The sequence below is a fragment of the Toxorhynchites rutilus genome, chromosome 3 (assembly GCF_029784135.1).
Source record: "Toxorhynchites rutilus septentrionalis strain SRP chromosome 3, ASM2978413v1, whole genome shotgun sequence".
NCBI classification, from domain to species: Eukaryota; Metazoa; Arthropoda; class Insecta; order Diptera; family Culicidae; genus Toxorhynchites; species Toxorhynchites rutilus.
In genome coordinates, this window is record NC_073746.1 from 47,681,834 (window position 1) to 47,709,277 (window position 27,444).

General features: G+C 37.1%; 1 protein-coding gene across 2 annotated transcripts in view; it reads right to left on the minus strand.

Moving 5' to 3' along the window:
• Positions 1–27,444, minus strand: part of LOC129779789 (guanine nucleotide-binding protein subunit gamma-e) — a 52,072-nt gene that overhangs the window by 13,061 nt on the left and 11,567 nt on the right. The window contains exon 2 of one of the 2 annotated variants that reach the window (XM_055787493.1): positions 14,800–14,952. In XM_055787493.1, the coding sequence (XP_055643468.1) occupies positions 14,800–14,912 (113 nt within the window). In that variant the 5' untranslated portion in view covers positions 14,913–14,952. The remainder of the gene's footprint in view (positions 1–14,799; positions 14,953–27,444) is intronic. The other variant, XM_055787492.1, reaches the window with a different exon arrangement.

Here is a 27,444-nt window from a genome sequence, read left to right on the forward strand (position 1 = left end):
CGGGGGATTTTTCCTCAAAGAAAATTCTTCCGGCTTGCACTGTGGTCACGCGTATTCTAGAGCTTGCCACTCCAGAGTACATTCAAGGCGTGTTATTCGGCATAGAAATCTCAACCAAGTATTACTAATAAAAATGACGCAAGTAATGCTACGTTGAGAAGGCAAAAGTTCCACTGGAACGTTAGTTCCATCCAAGAAGAAGAAGCCTGGTGGGATAAGGAAAAAAGTGCCTTCAAACCAAATATCACCAGCTCTATGGAAAATATTGTAGAAGGTACCCAATATGAAACTATTTTTCGAGCCCCCATGAGGGATCTATGGTGAAAAACGTACTTTCCAATTTTTTGCACACCATTCTCAATAGCTTCGAGATAAACATTTTAAAAAATACTAAAAGTGCATTTTACTATGTTGTATCGATAAATAGTATAAAGAATTTTATATACATATTTTTCAAAAATTTAAGTACTAAAAAAATTCTTGAAATTTGTTTTTTGGGATTTAGAGATTCAGTACTACTTAAATTCGTATTTAGATGTATTTCTACGCCTTTTCTAGATATGTGTTATTTTTTTTGCAGAATATTAATAGTGTTGCGCTGTACAAAACATTTCCAAATTTTGAATCGTTTTTAGAATTTTTTAGAGAAAAAAAAGTAGATGTTCGTATGTTTTTTTTTTTATTTTTGTGATTTTTTTTTCAGAATAGTTCGAGAACTGCGCGGTTCGAAAATATCTAATAAATTTAAAAAATATATTTTTAATTTTGTTTTATTTTCCTAAAATCTTTGTATTGTATTCGTGTATTTGCAAAAAAAGCCTCAACTTTTTTGTTGAGGATATCTTATCATTAGCGCTATGGAAAATATTGTGTAGGGTAACAAATTAGAAAATTAGGTAATTTTTCTGAATCCCTATATGATTCACTATAAGAGTTATGGTTAAAAACGTAATTTTTTTCACACCATTCGAAATAACTTGAAAATGAAAACATGGATAAAATAATCAAAGTGCATCTTACTATGATTACCTCCACATAACGTGAAATAAAATTACCATCAAAAATTCATTATTATTTTTTTTGGTATTTCGGAATTTTGATTTTGAATAATTCTACAAATAGATCAGAATACATCATATCAGATCTCATAAATTTGAATCCACGAACACATAAAATCGACGATTTCTTAATAAAAACGGTCGGTTAAAATTAGGAAAAGCTAGTACGTTTAATCATCGAAACATTATAAATAAAACTGTCTCAAATCATAATTTTAAAATTTCAAAATTTCGAATTATCAAAAAATTGTACCGCACAACACTCTAAAATTCTGAAAAAAAATCACATATCAAAAACACGTACATTTAAATGAAAATTATATTCGATTTAAAAAAAGACGGGTGGGTAATATCGTGAACATAACCGGAGAGACGTTGAACTTCCTTCCTTCACTTTTAATGCGGCGGAAATATCTCTATGTTGATGATGATGGACGATATCGCCGCCGCCGACAGCTGGTTGCTTACTTGTTGACTGTCGAATTGTAATTGCTACTAAAAGTATAAACCACAGAACGGACGATGTATACATTTATTACTCTCGATGCGACTTATTCTATTTTATCAATGCATCCTTCATTGTACAGAACACTTTTACTGAGCGGGGCGAACAATAGACACAGCAGCAACATTCCCAAATAAACTCTCAACGTCAATACATCCAGCTGGTCGGAGCGTGAATGAATGTTGTGAGGCAAGGTAAGGTATTGAATTAAAGAGACTTTAAACTCTAAGAGTTCATTCGTCTCTCTTGTATCTTGAACCTTTTTCTTATTTACCATCGCGCTTCGAAGCAATGTGATTATCTATATGGGAATGTAGTTGCTCTGTCCATTTTAGCGTCGCTCAGAGAATCATGTCACGATGCATATATAAGAGAAGGGCGGAAGATTCAACATTTCATCGTCTTGCGTGGACACCGACTGGACAACATCGTTGCTGGACGAGCTGGACGGCGAGGGATCGAGTGCCTTTCTCAAGGCAAGAGGGTGGAGGTGGTAGCGCTGGAGTAGAGTAGAGTTTTCAAAGGGCCTTTCTCAAGGCTAGAGACGAATGAACTGCAAAAGTTTAAAGTCTCTATAATACAATACCTTACCTTACTTTCAACATTTAGTCACACCCCAACCAGCATGATACTCTCGAATTGAATGGAATGGAGCAATGCTGCTTGTTGCATTAGAAACATTGTTCACATGTTTTACTATGTCGCGAACAAAAACATACGTAGGGATCTTTTCTCTTAATTTGTGTATTAGGAATCAAAATCCATCCATTAGTTGAAGAGATATTAACTTTCAGAATCATTTTTTCCACCCAAAACTTTGAAATAGGCCCCTATATTGAAAGTTTAGACGCAATCCCACGTTCAAAATATTTTCGATAGAATACCTTTATAATTTGTCGCGGTACACCATAGTGATCGCACTTTGAGCATTTTCTCAAATTTTATTTTCCAATTTTTATGAGAATGAACGAAAAAAAGAAAAACAACGTTTTTCACTGCAGCTTCACTATAGAGAACCATATAGAGATCAGTCTTCTGAAAAAACACTTACAAATGTGTACGCGATGTTCAAATTCCATGTTTTTGTTGTACACGAAAATGATTTTCGCTAGTGTTCAATGTTCATCCCAAACACGCCCAATGACACACAAACAAAAACATGCATTTCTCACATCATAAACAAACAAGATGTTTATAATTCAAGCACATGATCTACAAAACATCGCAGTATTCATTGCTCTTCGTTTCCTTTCTGGCACGGAGAAAAATTATTCCTCCTAAAACATTTCTTTGTAGAATACTTTTTCACAGAAACTAACTAGAAATTTATTTCGTATTGCTATGAGTTCATGTTCAGAGGCTATGTATTCATGTACATTTTGCAAGTCTGGTTAAATAATCCCTAGTTTTTTTCGCGTGAAAAGAAAACATTCTCTGAATAGATAAAAGCTTTTCATGAGATATTTTTTCCATGCATGTTACCAATTGAAGTCTGGGGAAATGAATACCCAAAAGTTTTAGACGCATGATTTCAGGAAAGTTTACACCTATGCTTGGTATTTTGATGAGGGTAACTAAACATCCCCGCCACGCTCTATTCATTTTTAGTACTTGTTCTAATAGCTAATAATAGCGAATGTTACGCAAATCCAATTTATAAATTGATGCGTGCACTAAATAATGATATCCATTGTGAAGAATTCTGACATCAATTGACGCTTATTTTGTACAGAACAGATAAAGAAGTGTATTTTATTTGCCCAAAATTTTAGACGAAGCACCCATTGTCATGATATTGATAGGATTTTGATAGGATGATAGGATTTTCCATAGAGGTGGTGATTTGGTTTGGGGACATTTTTTTCCTTTTTTACCCTGCCAGGCCCTTTGTAACATTGTCATTATTCTCTATGGAAGAAAAGCTTCTTTGCCTCACCTGGCACAGGGTTCATTCCACTTACAACTATCACTTCTTGCGTTTCGCATTTTTTTCTCGATCACTGATTAGTTTTCTTCGACCAAAAATTGGGCCACACTGTTAGTATGTTAATCAATTGTTAATTGTCAATTGTTAATAAATTTCGTTAGTTTCTTCGTGTTAGTCGGCATGCATTTCTTACTTTCTAATTGTTAGTATATTAGATTCATGCAAAACCGTGCTCTAGTGTTATTTTTCATTGTTAGTAAAATTAGCGGTCACTACGTGCTACACGATACTACGCACTTATTGGTCCTAATATTTTTGAATTAGTAAATCTTCTTCGATAAAAACTTATACTCTTAAGAAGCTTTTCTTCCATTTTGAGAAGTTTTCCAAACACGTTTGTTTTTTCTGTTTACTCCAAACTCAAGGAATGCGAAACAAGAAATGTTTCACGATTTATGATATGCAGGTTAATCATTTAGTCGTTTGGAAGATACAGTTTAGTTTACTTACAGCTATCAAACTTCGATGTCGGTAATTTTATAATTTCATTAGGTTCAGATTTATCATTCTACAAAAGATATCGAACTTGACTTGTTATGTGTGCTGCTATGAAAGTGAACATTCTAACGTGACCACGCATTATTCCAAGATTTGATAATGTTAATTAACTTTCGAGACTCTCTTTCCAATACAATTTGACCCCGCTAAATTATCTTTTTTGGAACAATGTAAGGCCAATGTACTGTTTACGTAGTGTTGTGTTGAGTAATTGAGAACCAAGACTCGAAGAATAATCGATAATTACATCAGAAAGATTAAGTCGTGCAAGCAGTCACTTGGATCGAAAGATTCGAACGTTCAATAGCACATTTAAAACAACGAAACGAAAAAAAAACAGATAAGTGGTGTCCAAGACATGACCGCATTGTTGACATAGTTGACGAATTTATTTTCGAATATTTTTTGTATTTCTCGTACTCGTTGTAAAACTTGTACGATACCGTCGATGACTGAAAACAAATGGATGAGTCAAGAAAAGGAATGAAACTTCATGTACCAATTTGAGAATCATTACCAACTATGATTATGTCGTGCCTTACACTCATCCGTAATTTGAAATTACAGAACGAAATTGAAATGTGAATATATTTGAGCAACTGAAAGCTCTAAAATTAAAGCTACAGAGCAAGCTTTTTTTGTGACTATTCACTAAATCCTTCAAGCTTTTGATGCAAAGAATGGTAACTGTAGCGTAAAAGTCAGTTCTAGAAACGAAACCAAACCAATTAAAAAACCTTTAACATCTAAAATAATTTATAATGTTCAAATTATCACATAAAACATGACATGTTATCAAATTTTTCCCTCTGGTAAGGAAAAAAAGAAATACCCCAAACACAGCAACATCCTAAAGGACAGGTGCATTGTGTTGAACTATTAAATCTTGACTCTGTACTGCATAATAATTCGCATCGGGCGGAGAGCTTCATAATATTGTACATTCCCATTTCCCGTTACGAAATCTCTAATTTTTTTCCTTTTATCTCTGTCCCACAACGTCCACTGGACAACTGTGGCTGGGGCTTTATCTAGAAGGAGAACTGGAACATAGACTAAAAAACAATATAAAACACTCCTCCCATTCGTCCGCCAACCAATGGCGTTTGTGGGAAAGAGATAATTTTACTTCTGAAAACATTGCTGAGCCCGGCACGAGGGATGCGCTAGCATTTCTCCCTTGTCGCTGGATGGTTTCCAGGTGTACGGGATGTGGCAGCGACTGGATGGAACTGTAATTATTTCTGTAGTGCAGTGCAAGAATGAAGCCCACTTCTGAAAATGGATGATGGAATTCAAGTGCTCATTTAAAATACAATGAGACACTGTTCCGCATCTGCATTTGTTCCCATCTGTTCCGTATCTGCATTCGAGCTTAAGCGCAGGGATTTGTTGAATGTAAACATTCGTTTAGTTCACTATGAATAAGTTCGGTAAACGAAGCCACCAATATACGTGTATTCCAGTTGGATACAATTTTGTTATAATGAAATCAAAAGACCTCCAATATGTTTCGATTTGAAATTTATTTCCAAGATCAAATACTACAACACACAAAAAATGAAAGTAGAACTTTTGTATAGTTAAGATCAATAATAGCTTGATCTTAAATAGACCTTCAAAAATTTTTCAACATTCTGAATCGAATTCATGATTATGCTTCACCAGAAATATATTTGTGACCACAGAATGTGTCGTGAAAAATAAAATTACCTGGAACATATTACCATTCAAGCTATCATGTTACATAGCAGCGTTACATTTCCAATCGGCTAAGGCTAAAAATACCTGATCACTCCTTGTTTCGAGACGGAAGCAACGCCGTCAGGCTGGGCTCATTTACTGGTGATTCTAACATGTGGGGTCCGGTAATTGGCACTCATAGCCAGAAATAGACCGACGGTTAGTATATCAGAGTGAATATGGCGCAACTTTCACGGCATGCATCACTTTGAATAAACAGCTTTCGAGAATATTGTCTCTAACTGTGGATGGCAGTGTGGTTGGAATTAATCCTTAATTCACGTAATGCACGTGATGCTTTCGAGTCTCTAAACTACAACCTTCATCAGTGCATCTGCAAATGGATACATACACTTCCATTCACTGGTACCACATACGGATCGCCATCCGTAATCATGATGCAACGTAATCGACATGGAATAAACGCGGCGCAAACCAGCAGTACCAGAATATATCCATCCCCGCCTGTTTCGTGTTAGAGATTCAATTTTTCCGCCTTCTACTCATTGTAATGGAGATTGCTTGTTGTCGGAATCAACGCACTTCGATTGCTCTCTCAACGACCGTTACAATGTTTAAAGTTGCCCTCAGATACAGAGGATACGAATACGAATACGAAAAATTTTATAACGAATTACGAGTTACGAATTACGAAATTCTTCCGAGTTTCAATTATGATTTAGAGTAAATAAAATAGAGTATAGTGTGGAGCCGTAGTAGACAACACGTTGTTTTAGTCTCGAACAAACGCTGTGACGGCACAGTTAAAAAGAACAACGAACCATCAAACTAATTCAATTCTGACTGCCATCATCAATTGAATTGGAATAGGTTTGATTTTCCACCCCATGAACCTAGTATTTTTCTCAACAATGGATTAAAGCGATTTATGTATATGTATGACCTACGTTACTACAATAAAAACTGTACTTAGTTCAAAAGAGCAGAGCACTTCTGGAGGCTCTTATATGATTTCCACACATTTCCAAAGAGAAGATGATAAAAATAGAGAAGAATCAATGTCACATATAACATTGATTGCCATTTCAAGTTGATTGAATTTCAAGTTTATACTCGTTGTGAAGCTGACAGTTCACACTAAAAAAAATCTTTTGCTGTGTTTAGTATTCCATTCGGTTGTAAGTTACAGGGTGGTCAAAATGGAAGTCACAAAGAGAACATTCGGTACATTTAAATTTTTATGAAGGAAAAAGAAAATGCAAGCCAGACTGCTGAAATTGTGAATGGTGTTTATGCTTCCGATACTGTAACAGTTAAATTCGTTCGGTTTTATTTCATTTTATTAAATCAGAAAACAGGTCACGTTTTCATGAAATAAAGTTAACGTTAATAACTATTTTTGCTGGGAACGGATTTTAACTAATTGCATATCAATCGAAAAGGAAATTTTCTAAGATTTGTTTTATATGATATACATTACAATCCCAGAGTCTGTATATGGTTTAAATTGATGAAAATTGGAAGCATTCCCATTTCCCCATACATTTGTTCTGTCCATTTGTGTGCTTTCCCGAACAGAGCTGTCAATAACGGGCAACTTATGCAGCCACTAGAATCAACAAAGGTCGCTTATTCTGCTCGTCTTGTGTTTTAGTTTCCCCTCGAGCTGTGAACGCTAGCGAATATTTCACTTGAAGTGTATCTGGCATTGCACACACAACCATCACACATTAACATAACCATCCGAGCCATGGCAAAGCAGGCGAACAAAGAGAAGAGTGCAAATGATTATAAAGGGTGTGTCACATCAAATTGCATCACGGAAAAAACGCTGTAGAAATTTAATTTTTAGGAATTATATCTTCAGCTTTCGCTTATAATCAGATAAGAGTGTATAGATCACGTTGGCCATGCTTCACTGTCAATTTTTCGTAAATTTGGAAAAATGTCTTCGAACGAAAAAGAGCGTCGTGAATTAATCCTGTGCACTCATTTCGAGAATCCGGAGTTGTCACATCGGGACATCGGTAAGATGCTGGGAATCGTCCAATCCACGGTCAGCAGAGTACTAAAACGATACTTCGAGAACCTAACCATCGACCGGAAGGTGAAGAACGGCAAAAATGGATGCTCCGTCAGTGAAAAAGATCACAAGCGCGTAGTAAAGCAGTTTAGACGTGATCCGAGAAGTTCGGTCCAGGATGTCGCCAATAAGCTGAATTTGTCAAGTTCATTCGTCCAGCGGACCAAGCAGTGGGAGGGCCTGCGTACATACAAGGTTCAGAAGGCTCCTAACCGCGACGAAAGGCAAAACATGGTGGGGAAGACGCGAGCCCTACACCGAAATGCTGACGGACGACGAAACCTACGTCAAAGCGGACTTTCGTCAGCTGCCGGGCCTGTTGTTCTTCTCCGCAGAGGACAAATTCAGCGTTCCGGAGGAGATTCGCAAGCAGAAACTATCCAAGTTTGCCAAAAAGTACATGGTGTGGCAAGCGATCTGCTCTTGCGGAAAGCGGAGCGCCCCCTTCGTGATGACCGGCACGATAAACGGGCAGGTTTACCTTAAGGAGTGCCTACAGAAGCGCTTACTACCACTATTGAAGCAGCACGAGGGCCCGACCATCTTCTGGCCGGATCTCGCTTCGTGCCACTATTCAAAGGACGTGTTGGAGTGGTACGAAGCCAACAAGGTCACCTTCGTGCCAAAGGAAATGAACCCGCCCAACGCGCCGGAGCTTCGCCCAATAGAGAAATATTGGGCGATTATGAAGCAGGCCCTCCGGAAGAACCCAAAAGTTGTCAAATCGGAGGCGGACTTCAAGAGAAAATGGATTTCTGTTCAAAAAAAACTACAACCTGACGTTGTACAGAACCTTATGGACGGGGTAAAGAGGAAGGTGCGAGCATACGGGCTTGGGGCCGAAGTATGAATAAAAAGAAAATGCCAAAAGTTGTTTAATAGTTTTTATTTTACTGTCTAAAGTTTTCAAAAAGATCGGTCTACTGGGCGAATTTCTACAGCGTTTTTTCCGTGATGCAATTTGATGTGACACACCCTTTAGGTCGCTTCTAGCCATCTGTGTTTGCCTTTATGTGTGTTGCTTGTTTTCGTTGCGCGAGACCTAGAACTTTATTTCTTGTACATGTGAATAGCACACCTTCGATACTTTTAGTTATCATTCGTATTTGGTCTCGTATGCATCGGCTCTGTTCTTATACAACAAGCTCCTAGCATTGTTGACGGTTTTGACCGAGAGTCGAGAAACGATTTTTCATAAATGGTCATTCTCGTGATGTTTCATTTTTATCGCTGCAACTGTGTGCAGCTGTTAGACGAGTGTTTGATGCTTGTTGAATGGCGATGCATGGAAGATGCATTTCTTTAGATACTCAGTGCAATGTGTGCATTGACATAAAGAAACAAATTGTGACATATGACCAATAAGTGTATTGTTCTCGCAAAGGCAAAGAATCGTTGCTTCTCGAAATGATTCTACAAAACCACGCAAGTCATTAAACCTTTTCAGGGTCCCCAGAACTTTTTACTAAAGAGTTATTTATGAATTTTTGACGTATTCGCAAATAATATCCGAAATGATAAATCAACAAATTAAAAAAAAAAAGATTGCGTAGTCCTACGGTCGTGTCTCGGATACAATCCCTCGTTTTTTTTTTTATTTTCACTTTTTTTTTGGGTTTTATTATTTTTTTTAAATTACTTTTAGTGCAATACACTAAATTTAAAACTCTACTATCAACAACTGGACCTTCAAAGCTAGCGATTGACCAGAAATGTCCAGCCATGTGGCCATGTGGTTCGGACCTGGTACTAAGCGATTACCAGCTTTTTCTCAAATTGCAAAAATTGTTAGAGTTTTTCGCCAATAAGTACCGAAATTTCTATGAGAGAGGCATTATGGAGCTATCTGTAGAATGGCGACAAATTTTACAACAAAATGATGCATATTTGAAATCGGACAATCCTAAGCATATTAAAAAAAAAAGTTTTGAATTTCACGCAAAAATAACGCAATCTTTTTGCCCGCATTCGGACGTTAGCTCACAGTGTGATTCGATGCGTATAACGAATTATTTTTCATTTATCGATAATAGGCATTTATTGATTATTATATTGTATGTTGCCCAATAAATTCTTGCTCAATTCGCGTATTAATCGTGTAGGTCTTGCCACTAACATTTGCACCAAAATGCAATTTATGTAAATGTGGTCTAGGATTGGTATGTAAAAAAATGCAATTAAAGAATTTAACCAGCTGCTGATTTGGAGGTTCGAGAGGGTATACTCACACATGTCAGATCATGATAGCTTAAGTAGTCGTGATCTGAATATTATGTTAGCCATATATGTCTTCCTTAGAAGTAATTATGTTATTATTTTGGCCGCTTCACTCCCCTGAATCCACTTGTCCGTTCTCCATTCCCTTCCCTATGAATAAGCGGAACGTAGTTCGACAATGTTGTAGTCCTAGTTATTTGAGACATCATTGTAGAACAAAGTTATATCCTATCTCTTGAAATAACCGATATACCGCCTTTTTTCTAAGTTACGTTAGGGTCACCCAGTCAATGAAGAGAGAAGCCATCTAAACAGCGCCACTGGATACGAAGGTCACAGCAGCGGCTGGACCTTTTAGCCTCATATTTTAACATATTTTTAGTTGCTTTTGAAAAGCACACCTTCGATTGGAAGATTAAAATACTTGTGGATAAAATCCTTTCCATTTTATAACCTTGGAAAATTGAACTGATGAATCATCATTGTTGTTGTATGTTAACCACGTTTCCTAGCACTCGTTTTAGGATTGCTTTGGACATGAATGATAAGGTAAATGATTTTGGTTTGTCCAGTCGAAAATATGATCATGGTTTGTCCACTTTTTTGAATGCTCTAATTCAGCACACCTTTGTCAAATCAGGTATTCGAATGTTTCAAAACATATAAATAAAATTGTCTTTTCCATGATTTACAGTAGTTTTGATCATTTTTTGGATTATATGTGATTTTCATGAAGAAAAATCGATTTGCATTTACTAGTTGCGTAAAAACACCCTAAATCCGACAAAACAAGATCATTTGACCTACTAACATTAATACAGCGACTCAGGTTGTTACGATATATTTTTAGGGGAAAGAAAACATTACTTTGTTGAAAATTTCCCGCCCCGAATGGGAATCGGACTCGCAGCTCCCATTACCGTATGTGTGACACTAAAAACGTTGTTCATTAAAAACGGTTTTATGGTTCTAACTTCCAACAGCATGATTGGATTCCTACCTCTTATGAAATAGCGTCTAGCACAGATTACCCGTGAGGGGAATCACATAAAAAAATTGAAATTTCTATCCTCAATGAAACCAATTTTCATGCAAGCGCAACAACATGCCAACAACAAGGATAGTCCAATATGCCTAGAATTATATAGGCTTTTTTGTGTTGGTCATGATTTCTACAATATCTACATTATCATACAGTATGAAAAAAAAAGTTTATGCTGATTTTTTTTGCATTTGTACCTAATTTTCAGCCCTTCTGTTAATAGAAAAAATATATAGCAAAGGAATGGATGAAGTGTTAATTCATCAAGATAGATAGTAGGAAGATGGTTTACTGATTTCAACCATAGTCGTAGAACCACTAGTTAATGATTTGCTGATCACCTCAACCATTAAGAATCAACCTTGATAATATTCTAAGACAATTTTTTTCAATTTTTTCATCCGCATTTCCCAATAAAAAAACCATACGAAAACTTTGTTCGAATTGAGGCGTTTACCTCACTTATTTCATTATTTATTATGGATGAAACATAGATCCATCACTACACTCTAGATTTAAAACAGTAAATAACTGAGTGAAAACAAAGGTTAATTTTTTTAATTTTTTGTTTTCAGAACATACTATTTATCATAAAAGTATCAGAATGGAAATCCGCAATTTTTCATGAGGTGACAGTAGTAATTTTTAATCAAAAAGGTTGCATTCCATGGACACAATATCAGGTTTGGTACTTGTAAATCCCCCGAAAAATGAAAACATTTGAAAATCCAGATTTGGAGACACTTCTCTATAAAGATACATGTCAAACACAACAGGTATAACATGTGTAAATAAAATTCGAAAATCCATTTCGTATCTTTTGTGAGCTTTGGGAATTATTCATTACCATGGAGTTGGGTTCCGTACGAGTTAAAAATAAATGATTTTAAGGGGAAACTCCTGTCTAAATGGCTAAGCGAAAAGCAGCTTTAATATGAAAAAATATCGAATCGTTACTGAGAAAAAAAAGTCGTAGTTTCGTTTCACGACATACAAAAATGCATGGTTTGAAGCTAATGCTGTGTATTTTGGTGGGACCTGACCGGCGTTGTATATTATCAACTGTCGAAACCAGGTGAAAAGTTTTACAGAAGCGGCTATTGAACATAACAAATGCGTGTGAGTCGAGCATAGAAAGAAAAACTAAAAAGTATTAAGTTTGACAGGTCCAAGGTAGTTTTGAATCCAAGAGCAAAAACTTCATTACTTCAAACACGATGAATCGGAAAAATTATTTCAAAAAGTACCTACAAAAACGTCTATCGCCTTTTTTCCAAAAACACGCATGTTTTGGCTTGACTGACCTTAACCCCTTGAACAGAAATGGCGAGTCCAGCTCGTCATAAACTTTCTTGAACAAACTAACAATGACGAGTTGGACTCGAAATTTATTGAGGTTTGATGCTTTCTATGAGACCAGTATCTGTAAGCCATATCGATCTATTGCTTTGATATACTTGTGTGCATGTTTCTAGAAAATTTAAAAAATAAAAAATTAAATGACAGAGCAATGGTGACTGGAAAAAAATATTGTTCAAGGAGTTAATGAGAATGATGCTTAAAGGGGGTAAAAATATCAACATTGTGCTGAAAGATTTCTCAACTTTCAACAGTTCAAAATCAACTTATCCCCTATTACGATGGAATATTCAACCCCTGATATACAAATAAATAAAATGTTTTTTTTAAATTACTATGATTTTTTTTTAATTACTGTGAATTTTTTTTTTTTGGATCTGAGTACGATTTAGAAAAATGTATTGAAAATGTTTTACTCATTGACATAGATACATTATTCATTGCTAAGTAGCAAAATTGTACTTCGAATTACCTCCCCATCTATCATAGTCTGACTTCCAGTGATTACTACCTCTTCGTATGACCTTCGAGCAATGCTATGCAATACTCAGTCCAGATTTCATATTCTGTAGCGAATTTCAGATTATAGATTACTGGATCTCAGGCTTGAGATTTTGGACTCAAAATTTAGAGCAAATTCAGTTTCCAAAATCTAGATTTAATTATTTTTTATTTGAAATTAAAATTCAGACCACTAAGTTCACTATACCATTATTATATTTTTGATACTGATTTCTTTATTTGTTATAGCCTAAATATGATCAATGAGATAAATTTTCCTGCTCAAACGTTTGTAGGAGTATGAGGTGGGCCACCATCATCATAATTATTGAGTCATTCTTTCCTGGCACTATGTTGACGATAATGTTAAATTTCATCTAAAAATTTGACATCAATCAAGTTTTGTAATTCAATATTATTTATCAAATTAAAAATAAATTCATATAATTGCATCATACAAATATTTTTGCAACTTGTACAATGAAGTTTGCTACGTAATGTTGAAAATTATATCGCAACCAAAAGAATTAATAAATTGATCATTGAAGCAATTTTAATCGAATTCTGTTGAAATAATTGCTAATAATGCTAAACTAACAAAAAAAATGTGACAATTTTGGATTTTAAATAAAACTCCGCTGACATCTAATTGGGAAAATTTCGATCAACATTGTCGAAGATATCTACATAATATTTCTCAGCATCCTGGGGGTTTCAATGAAACCCGCACAAAAATGAAGGCATTTCAACACATTTTTATCATGTGTCAGCCACGAACGCGAGTTAGTGTCAAATTCATTCACACATTTTTGTTATTTCCATCAAGGTACTGTTAACTCTTAATTTGCATATAACGTCGAATATTACGGTTGCTGACTGGCTGCTACTAACGTGTACATCGTAAACACAAACACTTTGAAAAAGTGTGCTTTTATAAAAAATTGTCAGTTGACTTACACCTGACTGAGCCGAATTGGTAGACCAAAATAGTTGTGGTACGTTGCCGTTGCATAACAGATTGAAATTACGCAGGAACATAATTTTAACTGGAAATCCCTTAGACTTTTAGTAAAATAAACTATTATTTCGACCCGCTTCCACAGACTTGTTACCAGATATTTTGCATTAGCACCACCCCTACACAGAGTCCGATGTCTCATTTATCAACTCATCGACGTCTCGGTGGGCCGGAGCCACCTCCATCAACAAGACAGCAACGGTAAACGGCTCCGTCGCCCTGAGTATATGCCGCTGTGACGGTGTCGGTATGGAAAACAGAAGAAAATCGATACTCCGTTTTCCAGCTCACCCTCCCGCAAATTAAATGTATCTCCATCATCGCAAGGCAAGCCCAATTCTCCACCCCTGCCGTGCCGTGTTTAGTTAGTGTTAGTGAGAGAGAAAGAGAAACAGGCACAGGCACACGAGAGCGGATAAGATAAAACGGAAACTGATTTCTGCATGTGGTTTTGCTGTCTTCTATCACACTAATTGTTTCACTTTTCAAACTATTCATAAACTTCTACTGGGCAAATATTGCGATCCTCTTTCCATTTTTCACTCCAAACTATCACCAGGCGCGTTGTTTTTCCGATCGTTCCTGTAGTATACACACTTTGCCTTTATTGCACTCAATACACACCCCGAAAATATCGATGAGAATTTAATGAGTGTCTTTATCCTTGCCACAGCTGCACTTGGCTCCGGAAAAAGCTTCATTTTGGCATAGTTCCTGGTTCACTGGTTTGTTTCACTTGTTCAGTATATTCCTTCTCTCGAACCGTAGTAATCCAATATAAAATTGGATATTTCAAAGATTAGAATGAAGGGGTAGGGGGTACTTACGCTGCAATGCTCTTTGACAATGGCCACCGCTCCATCGCGGCCTGGTACTTCATGTTCTCGATCTGCTTTTTCAGTGCGTCACGGTCCATGGTTGCTAGAATACTGGGATCCATAGCGCCTGCAAGTATATCAACGCGGCATAAGCATCTCGATCTGCGGGGAAAATCGACGAAAAGTGTGCGAGTGTATTGGTGGGGATTTGATAATGCGGAGGGAAATTTTGGGTAAGAGTTCGAATGGGCGGTTGCAACTGATGATTGGGGATAATTTTGGGCTTAGTGTAACCATTTAATGCAATCATTGCTAGCCAAAGTTACTTTTAAAACAGATATATATTTTCATTGAATATAATTTTGATATAATCACAATATTATAAAAGAATAATATAAACCGTGGTCTCCGAATTGCACTGCCGAGCATGCGCTCTGGAAAATAGGAAATTTTCAAGCGGGTATCATTAGAAGATTTCGTACACGGAAAGTATACGTACACATACCATCCTAAACACGTTCCTCGCCCAATGCGCTGTTTTTGAGTTTCTCGCGGGGCCCATCTTGCGGATGAATTATTAAATGAAGATCAAACTTAGTTTGTAGACATCTTTTGCATGATCTAGTGATTTTTTTTTCTATTTGAAGACGAATTGACAAAGTCATATTATACGGGTTTCGCAAAAAAACTGCAGTACAAACCATCCGTACTATATATTGATAAAAAGTATAGCATAAATATTATATTAATATGGTAATGATTATATAATTTTTCTACATATCCTATAGTTACATTTAGGTGCCTATTCTGTCGAATTGCTTTTGAATTGCTATTCAATTTGAACGAGGAAAGTGTCACTCATATCTGGGTGACGGGGCGACGAAAGTGTTAATGTGGGAAACTCGTTCATCTGCCAAAGCACAGTGTTATTAAATGAAGTATGAATGAATGTTGATTATGCGCGCTGCTCATTCAGTTTTGATGTGACATAAACGTCAAAGTGAATCAGTCGAATAGACGTATTCATGAGAGTGAATACGACTATTCAAAAATACACCCATTCCATGCCAAACCGATATAGTGGTTCTCACATTTTCATGAAAAGTGGTCACTTTGTTCTTTATCGCTAAACATTAGACCCGTATTTTTTTATTTTTTCAGTAGGGTGACCATTTCCATTTTAGGGTTGTCCAAAAAATCTACTCTTTCCTCTTTTTTCCAAAAAATAACTTTTAAACTACTAAACCGATTCAGATGATCGTCATATCAAATTAAATCCAATCACCCGATCTTTTTTGAAAAAATAATATACAAGCAGAAGAATTTGAATTCTGCTCTCGTTATTATTGATTGTATTCGTTTTTATTGTTTTCATAGTCTCGGGAGCAAAGGCGCTGTATTTTTTTATATTTTTTCCGAAAAGCTAAATATTTTTCACCATGGACCAAATCATAACTCAAAAACGCCTCTCTGTTTCCGACATATGTTATGTGAAAAATATTCAGCTTTTCAGAAAAAATATAAAAATATATAGCGCCCTTGGTCCCGAGACTATGAAAGCTTTAAAAAACGAATACAATCAATAATAACGAGAACAGAATTCAAATTTTAGTATTTAAAGTATTTTTTCAAAAAAGATCAGGTGATTGGCTTCAATTTGATATGTACATAGATCATCTGAATCGGCTTTTACTTTGACTTTGACTTTGTTTTTTGAGTTGTATTCTTCAAAGGCGTATTTAACAAATGAGTTGAGCTGTTCGCAAATGTTCAGATAATTTTCGAGATTAGTGTCAGATTTCTATTTCTTAGAAATTTTATGCGCCTTCTGTTTTTTTTATTTTTCAGATTTTTTATGTTTTGTTCAAACCAAACCGGGCAGTTTGTGTTTATGTTTCTTCTTTTTCGTCTTATCTTCTCTTACGTCTTATTGGTATCTCCCTGTTTTATTGAGTCAAAGTCAAAGTCAAAGTCTATAGTTCAAAAGTCCAAAAAACTCATTTTTGGAAAAAAGAGGAAAAAGTTGATTTTTCGGATAACCCTAAAATGGAAATGGTCACCCTACTGAAAAAATTAAAAATACGGGTCTAATGTTTTGCGATAAAGAACAAAACTACCCATTTTCACGAAAACCTGAGAACCACTATATCGGTTTGACATGGAATGGAAAAAATTCATTAGGGTGACCATTTCCATTTTAAAATGGTCCGAAAATCAATCTTTTTCCTGTTTTTTTTTCCAAAAATGATTTTTGTCAAAAATTCGAAAATTTCAAAAATAACTTTCGAACTACTACACCGATTTCGATGATCGACTCTTCAAATTAAAGGCAATGAACTAGTCTAAGGATATACAGGAATTATCAGCTCCGCACTAAGGAGAAGTCGTAAGCTTTAAGAAATTGGATGCATCGTTATACCATCTAGTAGATACTGAAACAATTTACTCATCTCAACAACAGAATGCAGTTAAAATGTTGGTATACTGCCAATATTTCAACCGCATGAAAAGTCCACTTAAAATGAAAGAAATCCAAATTAATACCTCAATTCTTCTTTCTCGATAGTTCTGGCAACAGAAACAAGTTGGGATGAAAGTGTTAGAAGCGAGTATGTATTCGTATTGTTTTAATGTCTTCAGAGATGACCGTAACCATAAAAAAATCGGGAGACGGTGTCCTGATTGCTATTAATTCATTAATAAATTCAGAATAAAATCCAACAACAGAATTTGACGGTTTTGAGAAAGTGTGGGTCAAAGCACTTATTGCGAGAGAGATACATATATTTGCATCTGTTTACTTCCCCCCTGATCATGCTCAAATTAGTTGCCATGAGAAATTCTTCGTTGCTGAAATTATTTTACCTTCTTTTGCACCAGTATCAAAATCCATATATACGGAGATTTCAATCAACGTAACGCGGGCTTTATCACTGATTCTGATAATGAATTTATCTTGCTTTCAGTTGTTGGTGATATTAAGATTCTGCATTTTTTTTAGATAAAATAGCCGGTCCTGGATTGAATCAAATAAACAATGTTCATAATCGTCAGAATTGCTTCTTGGATTTTGACAAATATGACCGAAGATTTCTGTATGAGTGAATCATTAACTCCACTATGAAAAAATGAAGCTTTCCACCCAACTATCGAATACTCTATATTTTTAGATAACAGCCAAAAGCCATTTGATTATGAACTTGAGAAAGTCTCTGAGTACAGTGAAGCAAACTAGCAATCAATTAGGTGCAAGCTTAACTACTAGTAGATCAATTGGCAGGGTTGGCAGAAGTGTGTAAAACATTGAACTAGCAGTTACGTCTTTTTACTTGATAATCAATAAAACGAGGAGATGCCAATAAGACACAAAAGAAGAAACATAAACACAAAATAGCCGGTTTGGTTTGATCAAAACATAAAAAATCTGAAAAATAAAAAAAAAGGCGCATAGAATTCCTAGGAAAAAGAAATCTGACGCTAATCTCGAAAATTATCTGAACATTTGCTAACAGCTCAACTAAATTGTTAAAGACGCCTTTGAAGAATACAACTCAAAAAACAAAGTCCGACATAAAGTTCAACCCAAATAGTTTCTTCAATTACATAAAAACAAAATAGTTTTCCATCACGCATGCACCTTGACGAAACCCAATGACCCGGAAGAAATTTGCAATAAGTTTTCAATGAGTCATTGGAGTCGGCAAAGTTCCCAAAAATATGGAAAAACTCCTCTCTTATACCAATTCTCAAATCCGGCAATAGATCCGCTGTAAGAATCTATCGTGGAGTAGCAATTCTATCTTGCAAAACCCTTTCAGGCCACAATAGAGAGGTGTAGTCTTAGATTCGAAACAAACCTTTGTTGATCATTATAATACAATTATCCATAGAGCGAATAATATGTTGAGCTTTATTAAACGCTTTAGCTACCATTTCCAGGATCCGTACACAATAAAAACATTGTACGTAACATACGTTAGATCAATTCTCGAATATTGTAGTTTTTTATGGTCTCCCTAAACAACTTCACACAAAGACAGAATTGAATCTGTACAAAAACAACTTTTATTATTTGGTCGGTGTCAAGTCGAAGGGGACCAAGTCGCAAAATAAAAAAAAATCGAGTTATTCATTGCATTAGATTGGGCATTTCGTATGCTACATACAACACTTATCAGATTTGGAAAACCATGCGAAAAGTAGCTCGTTGTTCCTCAAATCATAAAAATGTCACATGGTCCGGTCTGACTTAACACCGTCCATTTGCACTTCGTAAACTAGGCAAACTAGGTAAACTTCCTCCATATAAAGCACGTTGCATGCTAATCAATATGAAAAGCTTAAAAGAACGTCGAAATTTTGCCATGATGTATTTATTTATTTATTTTTAAATTTTATTTATCCCTGTTCGTCAAACATATGTAGACTACATACTTATATGTTAATGTTACAATGTTTTCTTAAGTTAAATATTGTTCCTACGGAACATGTTTCTGTTGAACTGTTTTTTATTCATTGTTGTGTCAATTATTTCACAGTGACAATTGTATATACGCATCAAGCGATTGATAGGGGCTAGGGTTTGCATAATTTTTTCTGGATGTTTTGGTTAGAAACAAATTTCGTCTTCTTAGTTGACGCGAGGTACATACAAATTTAGTTATTCTAGTAATTCAGATGATTGTACTCGTCGCGAAATTGGGTCATTAACAAAAGAAAGCATTGCAAATTTACGGCGTTCTTTTAGTGCTCGGATGTTTATGAGCATGCAGCGCGCTTCATATGAAGGAAGTGGAAATGATATTCAGCTCAGAAAAACTGTTTCAGGACTGACTCAATACGTTATTCATGTACGACCATATTCGGGTTCCAAACGTTGCTACAGTATTCTAGAATGGGCGTTACATATGTGATATACAAAAGCTTTATTGTGTATGGGTCCTAGAAGTTATGTGGGAAGCGTTTGACAAAGCCTAACACACTATTTGCCTTACTAATCACAGAGTTGTAGTGTTCTATGAATGTGAGTTTACAGTCCAAAAAAGCTTCATGTCGAATGAAAAGAAGAGGACCAAGATGAGAGCCTTGTGGGACTCCCGGAGTGACTATTACTGGATTTGAGAGAGAATTTTTAAAATGAGCAATCTATTCACGATTTATTAGATGAGAATTGTGCCGGTGTAAGAGTCCTTGTTCCATTCCAATTTTCTGCAATTTTACGAGTAGTAATGGAATGTCGATGCAGTCAAATTCAGTACTTCAGTAAAGTCAGTGTGAAGAGCTTCTACATGTTTGCCATTTTCCATTGCATTCAAAATAAAAGTCACAAATGCCAACAGATTAGTTCCAGTTGAGCGGCCTTCGAAGAAGCCTAATTATTATTGACATCATATCACAAGGAGAGAACTCAGGAGAAATATTAGGAAACCTAATTTTTTACGCACCCATTAGGTGTTGCGCACAAATTACGTAACGCGATTAGGAGGGGGTCCAAAATCCGGATTTTTATCGTTACGCAATTTGTGCACGACGCCTTAGGCATCTGAAAAACTCTAACATTTTTTTTACTTAGATTACCGAAGAACAAATTACGCCAAATATAGTCCTATGTATACGATTAGTATGATGAGTCTCTGTAACGAACACAGTGAAATAATTAATGTAATCATGAACCGCCAACCTAGCCTAGCGATCTAGGCTACTGGTTTTTTCCTTATAAATGAAAACACAACCGTCTTCTTGAAACTCCAACTTCCGACTCTCACTGGCCGACACCAACCAGCAGACTCCTTTATTCTTCTCTCCTTTTTTCATATATCCCATTTCATGTTTTTTTTATCTTACATTCTATTGCCTCCTCCTTGAGGTACAGGGTTTTCCAACTTTAAATTCCGAAAGTAAATTGAAATAAAACATACTTAGAATTCGAATTTCGATGGAACTTTTATTACAAATTAAAGTTTGGTTTATGCCATTATGTGTGAAATACAACACCATTCAAATGTCCACCTAGGGCTTCCTCGCACACCTTGATCCGGAACAGGGACTTTTCGACACATATGGGGCGGTATCTCGGTCATAACTTCACGAATGTTGTCTTTCAAATGTTCAAGAGTTTGCGGAGAGTTGGCATAGACACGGTCTTTCGCATAACCCCACAAAAAAAATCTAGCGGGTTCAAATCGCATGATCTGGACGGCCAATTGGCATCACCAAAACGCGAAATTATGCGTCCCTCAAATTTCGTTCGCAATATGGCCATGTTCGGTCGTGTTGTGGCACGTGGCGCCGTCCTGCTGAAACCACATGTCATCCGTATCCATATCTTCAATTTGTGGCAAAAAAAATCGGTTAACATGCGGCCATAGCGCTCACCATTCACAGTTACCGTCTCGCCGTCCTCATTTTCAAAGAAATACGGCCCGATGACTCCACCAGACCATAATGCGCACCAAACAGTGACTTTTGGCGGATGCAATGGCCTCTCAACAATCACGTGTGGATTTTCTGAGCCCCATATACGGAAATTTTGGGTGTTCACATAGCCACCGAGCTCGAAATGAAATGTGCCTCATCGCTGAAGAAAATGTGATGCGAAAATTCAGCATTTTGCTGTTGTTGTTCGTTCACCCAATCGACGTATGCCCGACGCATTCCATGATCACCACGCTCTAATTTTTGTACCAGTTGGACTTTATATGGATGTAGGTGCAGGTCCAAATGCAAAATTCGCCACAATGATGTGTTTGACAAGCCCAATTGCTGAGCACGCCGTGGAATCGAAACATTCGGGTCATCCTCCACACTGGCAGCAACAGCAGCAATATTTTCGGCCGAACATTACGATGATGCACAGGTTTCACAATATCCGCTACGGATCCAGTTTGTTCGAATTTACGCACTACATAAGCGATTGTGTGCTCTGTAGGCCGTCCATGACGACCAAAATCCGTCCGTAATGCTCGAAAATCATTTGCCGGTTTTTCATCATTTTTATAGTATAATTTAACAAAATTAACATGTTGTGCGATGCTAATTGTAAAATGGCAGATGCATATTGTAAAATGGCAGACATTCAACTAACGATTTGACGCTTTGGTTGACAGCTATGTCAAACGGTTGTCAGCGCAGGGCTGTATACTTTCGGAAGCCCGAAATGGAAAACCCTGTATAATCAAGCTAAAGGGATTCGAGATAAGCTTTTCTTAACCTAGACCCTATCTCTACATAAAAATAAACTTTGAGTCATACGATCGTAAAAGCAACAGATTAATTTATTTGTTCGGGATCCTTCAGACCTTATTTTTTTTATTTGTATTATAGTGATTTTCAACTCAATTTGGCTGGTTCGTCACTTTTACTTCCATTTTTGGAAGAATGTCGGGAGTGAGAATTGAACTCGTGACCTTTAGCGTGAGAGGCATGGATGTTACCACTACGCCAGATCGCCTCCATTATCTGACCTTATCGTAAATGTGTCCCTATCTGAAAAACTAAGACTCATACGATCGTAAAAGCAACAGATTAATTTATTTATTCGGGATCGCTACGACCTTATCTTTTACCCCTGCACAAAAATAAACTATGAATCATACTATCTGCGAAGAGGATTGTATGAAGTTTATTCAGGTGCGACGTATTGATAATTCTAGTTTTAGGTCGTCGAATCATGTGGTCAAAATGAAAGGGTAAACCCTTTTTCGTCTCGTTTTTTAATAGCCATACTTCGTATGCTAGAAAACCTTGATTGCGTTTTTCTCAGTTACTGATTTTGAAACATGGGACAACATGCGTAGAACGGCAGTAAACGAAAGTGTCATTTTACCGACGAATTGAGCCAGAAGTACACAAAAGAACTTAAGGATTATGAGACTAACGATGCATATGTGATTTATAAGTGTCGATCGCTCATAGCAGTATTTAGATTTAACCATTCCGTTAAAGCAGAAGTTTGAAATCATATCCAAACACTGAAACATCGCCAAAATATTCCATTGGCATCCACTTCCAAATCCATGCTGAACTGTTTGCTGCAGAAGTCTAGCCGTTCAGAAAATTTGGATTGCAGAAGGAGCTCTTGTGTTTTATACCCATGGTTTGTACATCGGTACTATTGCACTTGATGTTTGATGACTCTGGAACCGGCAAAAAATCTCATGTGCTCGTTGAAGCGCGATTCACATACAACATCCACGTCACGTTCACGTTCCGTCACGTCACGTTGCGTCAATTATTCTTCCATGCAATTAATCACCTCCGGAGTATTTTCACCGCATGGATCACTCAAGAAATATATTTTTTCCCCTGTTGGGTGTGAACCACTGCGTCCATTGTTTCGAACTATTGTGGTATACCACATTTTTATACTAAAGGGTGTGTCACATCAAATTGCATCACGGAAAAAACGCTGTAGAAATTCGCCCAGTAGACCGATCCTTTTGAAAATTTTAGACAGTAAAATAAAAACTATTAAACAACTTTTGGCATTTTCCATTTTTCATACTTCGAGCCCAAGCCCGTATGCTCGCACCTTCCTCTTTACCCCGTCCATAAGGTTCTGTACAACGTCAGGTTGTAGTTTTTTTTGAACAGAAATCCATTTTCTCTTGAAGTCCGCCTCCGATTTGACAACTTTTAGGTTCTTCCGGAGGGCCTGCTTCATAATCGCCCAATATTTCTCTATTGGGCGAAGCTCCGGCGCGTTGGGCGGGTTCATTTCCTTTGGCACGAAGGTGACCCCGTTGGCTTCGTACCACTCCAACACGTCCTTTGAATAGTGGCACGAAGCGAGATCCGGCCAGAAGATGGTCGGGCCCTCGTGCTGCTTCAATAGTGGTAGTAAGCGCTTCTGTAGGCACTCCTTAAGGTAAACCTGCCCGTTTACCGTGCCGGTCATCACGAAGGGGGCGCTCCGCTTTCCGCAAGAGCAGATCGCTTGCCACACCATGTACTTTTTGGCAAACTTGGATAGTTTCTGCTTGCGAATCTCCTCCGGAACGCTGAATTTGTCCTCTGCGGAGAAGAACAACAGGCCCGGCAGCTGACGAAAGTCCGCTTTGACGTAGGTTTTGTCGTCCATTACCAAGTAATGCGGCTTCGTCAGCATTTCGGTGTACAGCTTCCGGGCTCGCGTCTTCCCCACCATGTTTTGCCTTTCGTCGCGGTTAGGAGCCTTTTGAACCTTGTATGTACGCAGGCCCTCCCGCTGCTTGGTCCGCTGGACGAATGAACTTGACAAATTCAGCTTATTGGCGACATCCCGGACCGAACTTCTCGGATCACGTCTAAACTGCTTAACTACGCGCTTGTGATCTTTTTCACTGACGGAGCATCCATTTTTGCCGTTCTTCACCTTCCGGTCGATGGTTAGGTTCTCGAAGTATTGTTTTAGTTCTCTGCTGACCGTGGATTGGACGATTCCCAGCATCTTACCGATGTCCCGATGTGACAACTCCGGATACTCGAAATGAGTGCACAGGATTAATTCACGACGCTCTTTTTCGTTCGACATTTTTCCAAATTTACGAAAAATTTACAGTGAAGCATGCCCAACGTGATCTATACACTCTTATCTGATTATAAGCGAAAGCTGAAGATATAATTCCTAAAAATTAAATTTCTACAGCGTTTTTTCCGTGATGCAATTTGATGTGACACACCCTTTACACTTCAAGCTTATCTACTGCTTATTGATGGATTTGATCATTGGGCTCCAGATTTGCTTTATCAAGGTGTTGAAGTCTGCGTCTTGTTAAAGATCCGCAGTTACAGAGCAAATGTTCCGAGGTTTCGCTTTCAGCATTACAAAAGCGACAAATATCATCTTGTGCTAAACCTATGAATTTTGAGAACTCGGACAGTGTAATATTACAAGACCAGTGAATGTGCTGAAGTCATTCTTTTTAAGGCTCAGCCGTTGTTGAGTAATTTTAATACTCGGCGTAATATTTTTTTTCCTGCTTAAATTTTGCAGCCAATTGGCTGTCACTTCCCGGTCTTCACATTTCTTCAGCTCACTGTTCAACACACAGTCAGGAAGCCCACAGAATGGTTCTGGACCAGTGAATGGTGAGTTTGAGCCGTTCCTGACAAATTCATCTGCTCGCTCGTTGCCCTCTATACCGCAAAGGCCAGGAATCCAGTACAATTGTACCGAACTTATCTGACTTAATTGCCGTAAAAGGTAAATGCATTCCCAGACAATTTTTGAAGAGCATTTAAAAGCACTTAGGCTGAGGTCACATTGGGCGGATTCGCCTAATGTATTGTGAATGAGCCATGTCACACAGAGCGGGGCGATATCCGCGGCGGCGAATCCGCCTAATGTGACATCAGCCTTAGAGCTTTAAATGCCACTTGACTGTCCGAGAATATGTAGATGTTAGTATGTCTCTATTTCCTTTTGAGGCAAACATTTAAACAATCTATTATTGCAGTTATTTCTGCCTAAAAAACTGTTGGCCAGTTTCGCATAGGCACCGAGATTTTTATTCTTGGACCATACACTTCGGCACTTGTTCTGATTCCCATTTTCGACCCATCAGTGTAGAACATGATTGAACCATTACGAACGTTGGGACCACCTTCATCCCATACTGAACGAGAATGTTCGACCACTCTGTATGGAATGTCAAAAGTAGTCCTAGGTTCCATCCAATCACTGTTCATTTCTGAGGTTCAACGGGTAAGAGATTCAGGATGACCAGTTTTGTCCCCGCCTAGTATTTTTTTCCATCTTTTAAACTTTAGAGCACTATTTTAGTCTCTAGCTGAACATATTGGTTAAAGGTACCAGGTGAAGGATAGCCTCCAATGCCCTTGAAGGAATGCTTCGCATTGCTCCAGTAATTACAACGCATGCTAGTCGTTGAAGAAATATGTTAAATAAATAAATTTCATATGTTTTTATTTAATTAAAAATGGTTTGGTCATAATCGTAACTGTGACAGGTTTCCTGATTTTCAACTCTGACCAGATGGTATCCCTACGTATGGTGCAGGTGAAAGAATCACGAATTGTACCAAATATACAAAGATGCTAATATTGTGAAGATGCTAGAACACATTTAGCGCGAATGACACATGAGCTACCAGCGAAGAAGATATTCAACAGAGATCCAGATATTCAGTATCGAAAGGACTTCAAGGCAGACTCCGCACACGTTGGATGCCCGATCTGCGAGGATTAGGCGATTGCAGAGTTGCTGCCCAGGAACAAGTTTGAAAAAGTCAGTTGGAAGAGGTACCAAAATTCTGAGGACATTTGAAGGCAGCTAGAATAATCTTGGAGATGCTAATCATTAGACTACATTAAAAGTTTTACAGTTCCTTGCGAAAAGGGATTTTTAAGCAACGCTTTCAAATCTAACAGTGAGTTTGAAGCAGTTACTAGCGATTTGCGTTTCCGAGTGAAAGAAGCTTATTAAAGCTAAAATTAATTCAAATTTTTTTGCTCCATGCCTTAAGGGGGTAGTACGCTATGGAAGCTTGAAAAAATTAAAAATTAAACTTTCTGGCTTAAAATGTTCTCTGGGATGTCTACTTTACTGTAGTTTTTGTACCAGGTTCACCCGATGCTCCGTTCCGTAGTTACCAATCAGTGGACCTTATTCTTTGCGTAAGGAGCGCATGAAGAATGCGCGCAACCCATACATCAGCTGCATACGGGAATGGATATCCTCCTGGCTACCAATGCTATCAAACAATATAATGGATAGGATATATCTGGTCCTATGTGCATTTGTCGATCGAAGATTCGAACAACTTTGTTCGCTTACTATCGCGACCAGAGCGGTGGGTTTGCAATATAGATGCATGCAACCAAAAGTCAAATGTTTTGGAAATTGCAGCAACTATGTAACTTCAATGAAGGTGTTTTGAAGAGAAAATGAAAGAAGATAAGCTCGAAATTGGACTAGAATGCAACAATTTCTGCGGAAAATGGAATAAGGAACGAATCGAACCAGCAGAAATTCGGATGTCAGAAACAGCTAAAGAAGCCTGCAAGTCAAAAAAGTGACAGGAAGATCAGCTTTCAAGCGTCCATGGACAGTTTTATGGTCCATAGATTGCAGATTGAAGATATGATGTAAAATAAACGGAATAAATGTATCTGAAATTTAAAACGCGCTTTTCTCGAAACCATGTTTCGCAAAATGATGAGAGTTCTACCTCCAGAACTGTCCCAGATCCGATTTTGATGAAATTGTTTTTCCCAGATTCTCCACTGAATTTCCTATCATCGTACGTAGGATTTTTTTTTGATATTTTGAAAAATAATATTTTAATGAATGTTTTTGTCTCGATTCGTAAGATGTCACCATTTTGTTAAAAATGAGTACTTTGATAAAATCTGTAAATGGAAATATATCACATAAAAAAAACAATTGGTTGAAATCGGTAACTTGCAGAACTCTCTCCAGATTACAAGGTTGAATTGTTTTGTTTGTTGAATAATATATACCTAATAAAACTGTGATATTAGATTAATCATAACAATTTATTTTCTCGTTGAAAAAAATCGCCAAAATCTTATATTTTTTATGGTGTTATAGTTATAGTTATAGTTTATAGTTTATAATGCAATGGTTCTGTTGTCAATCGCAAGTAAATTTTTATAACTATATTGACTTTGAAGATGTGTTCGGACAATTTA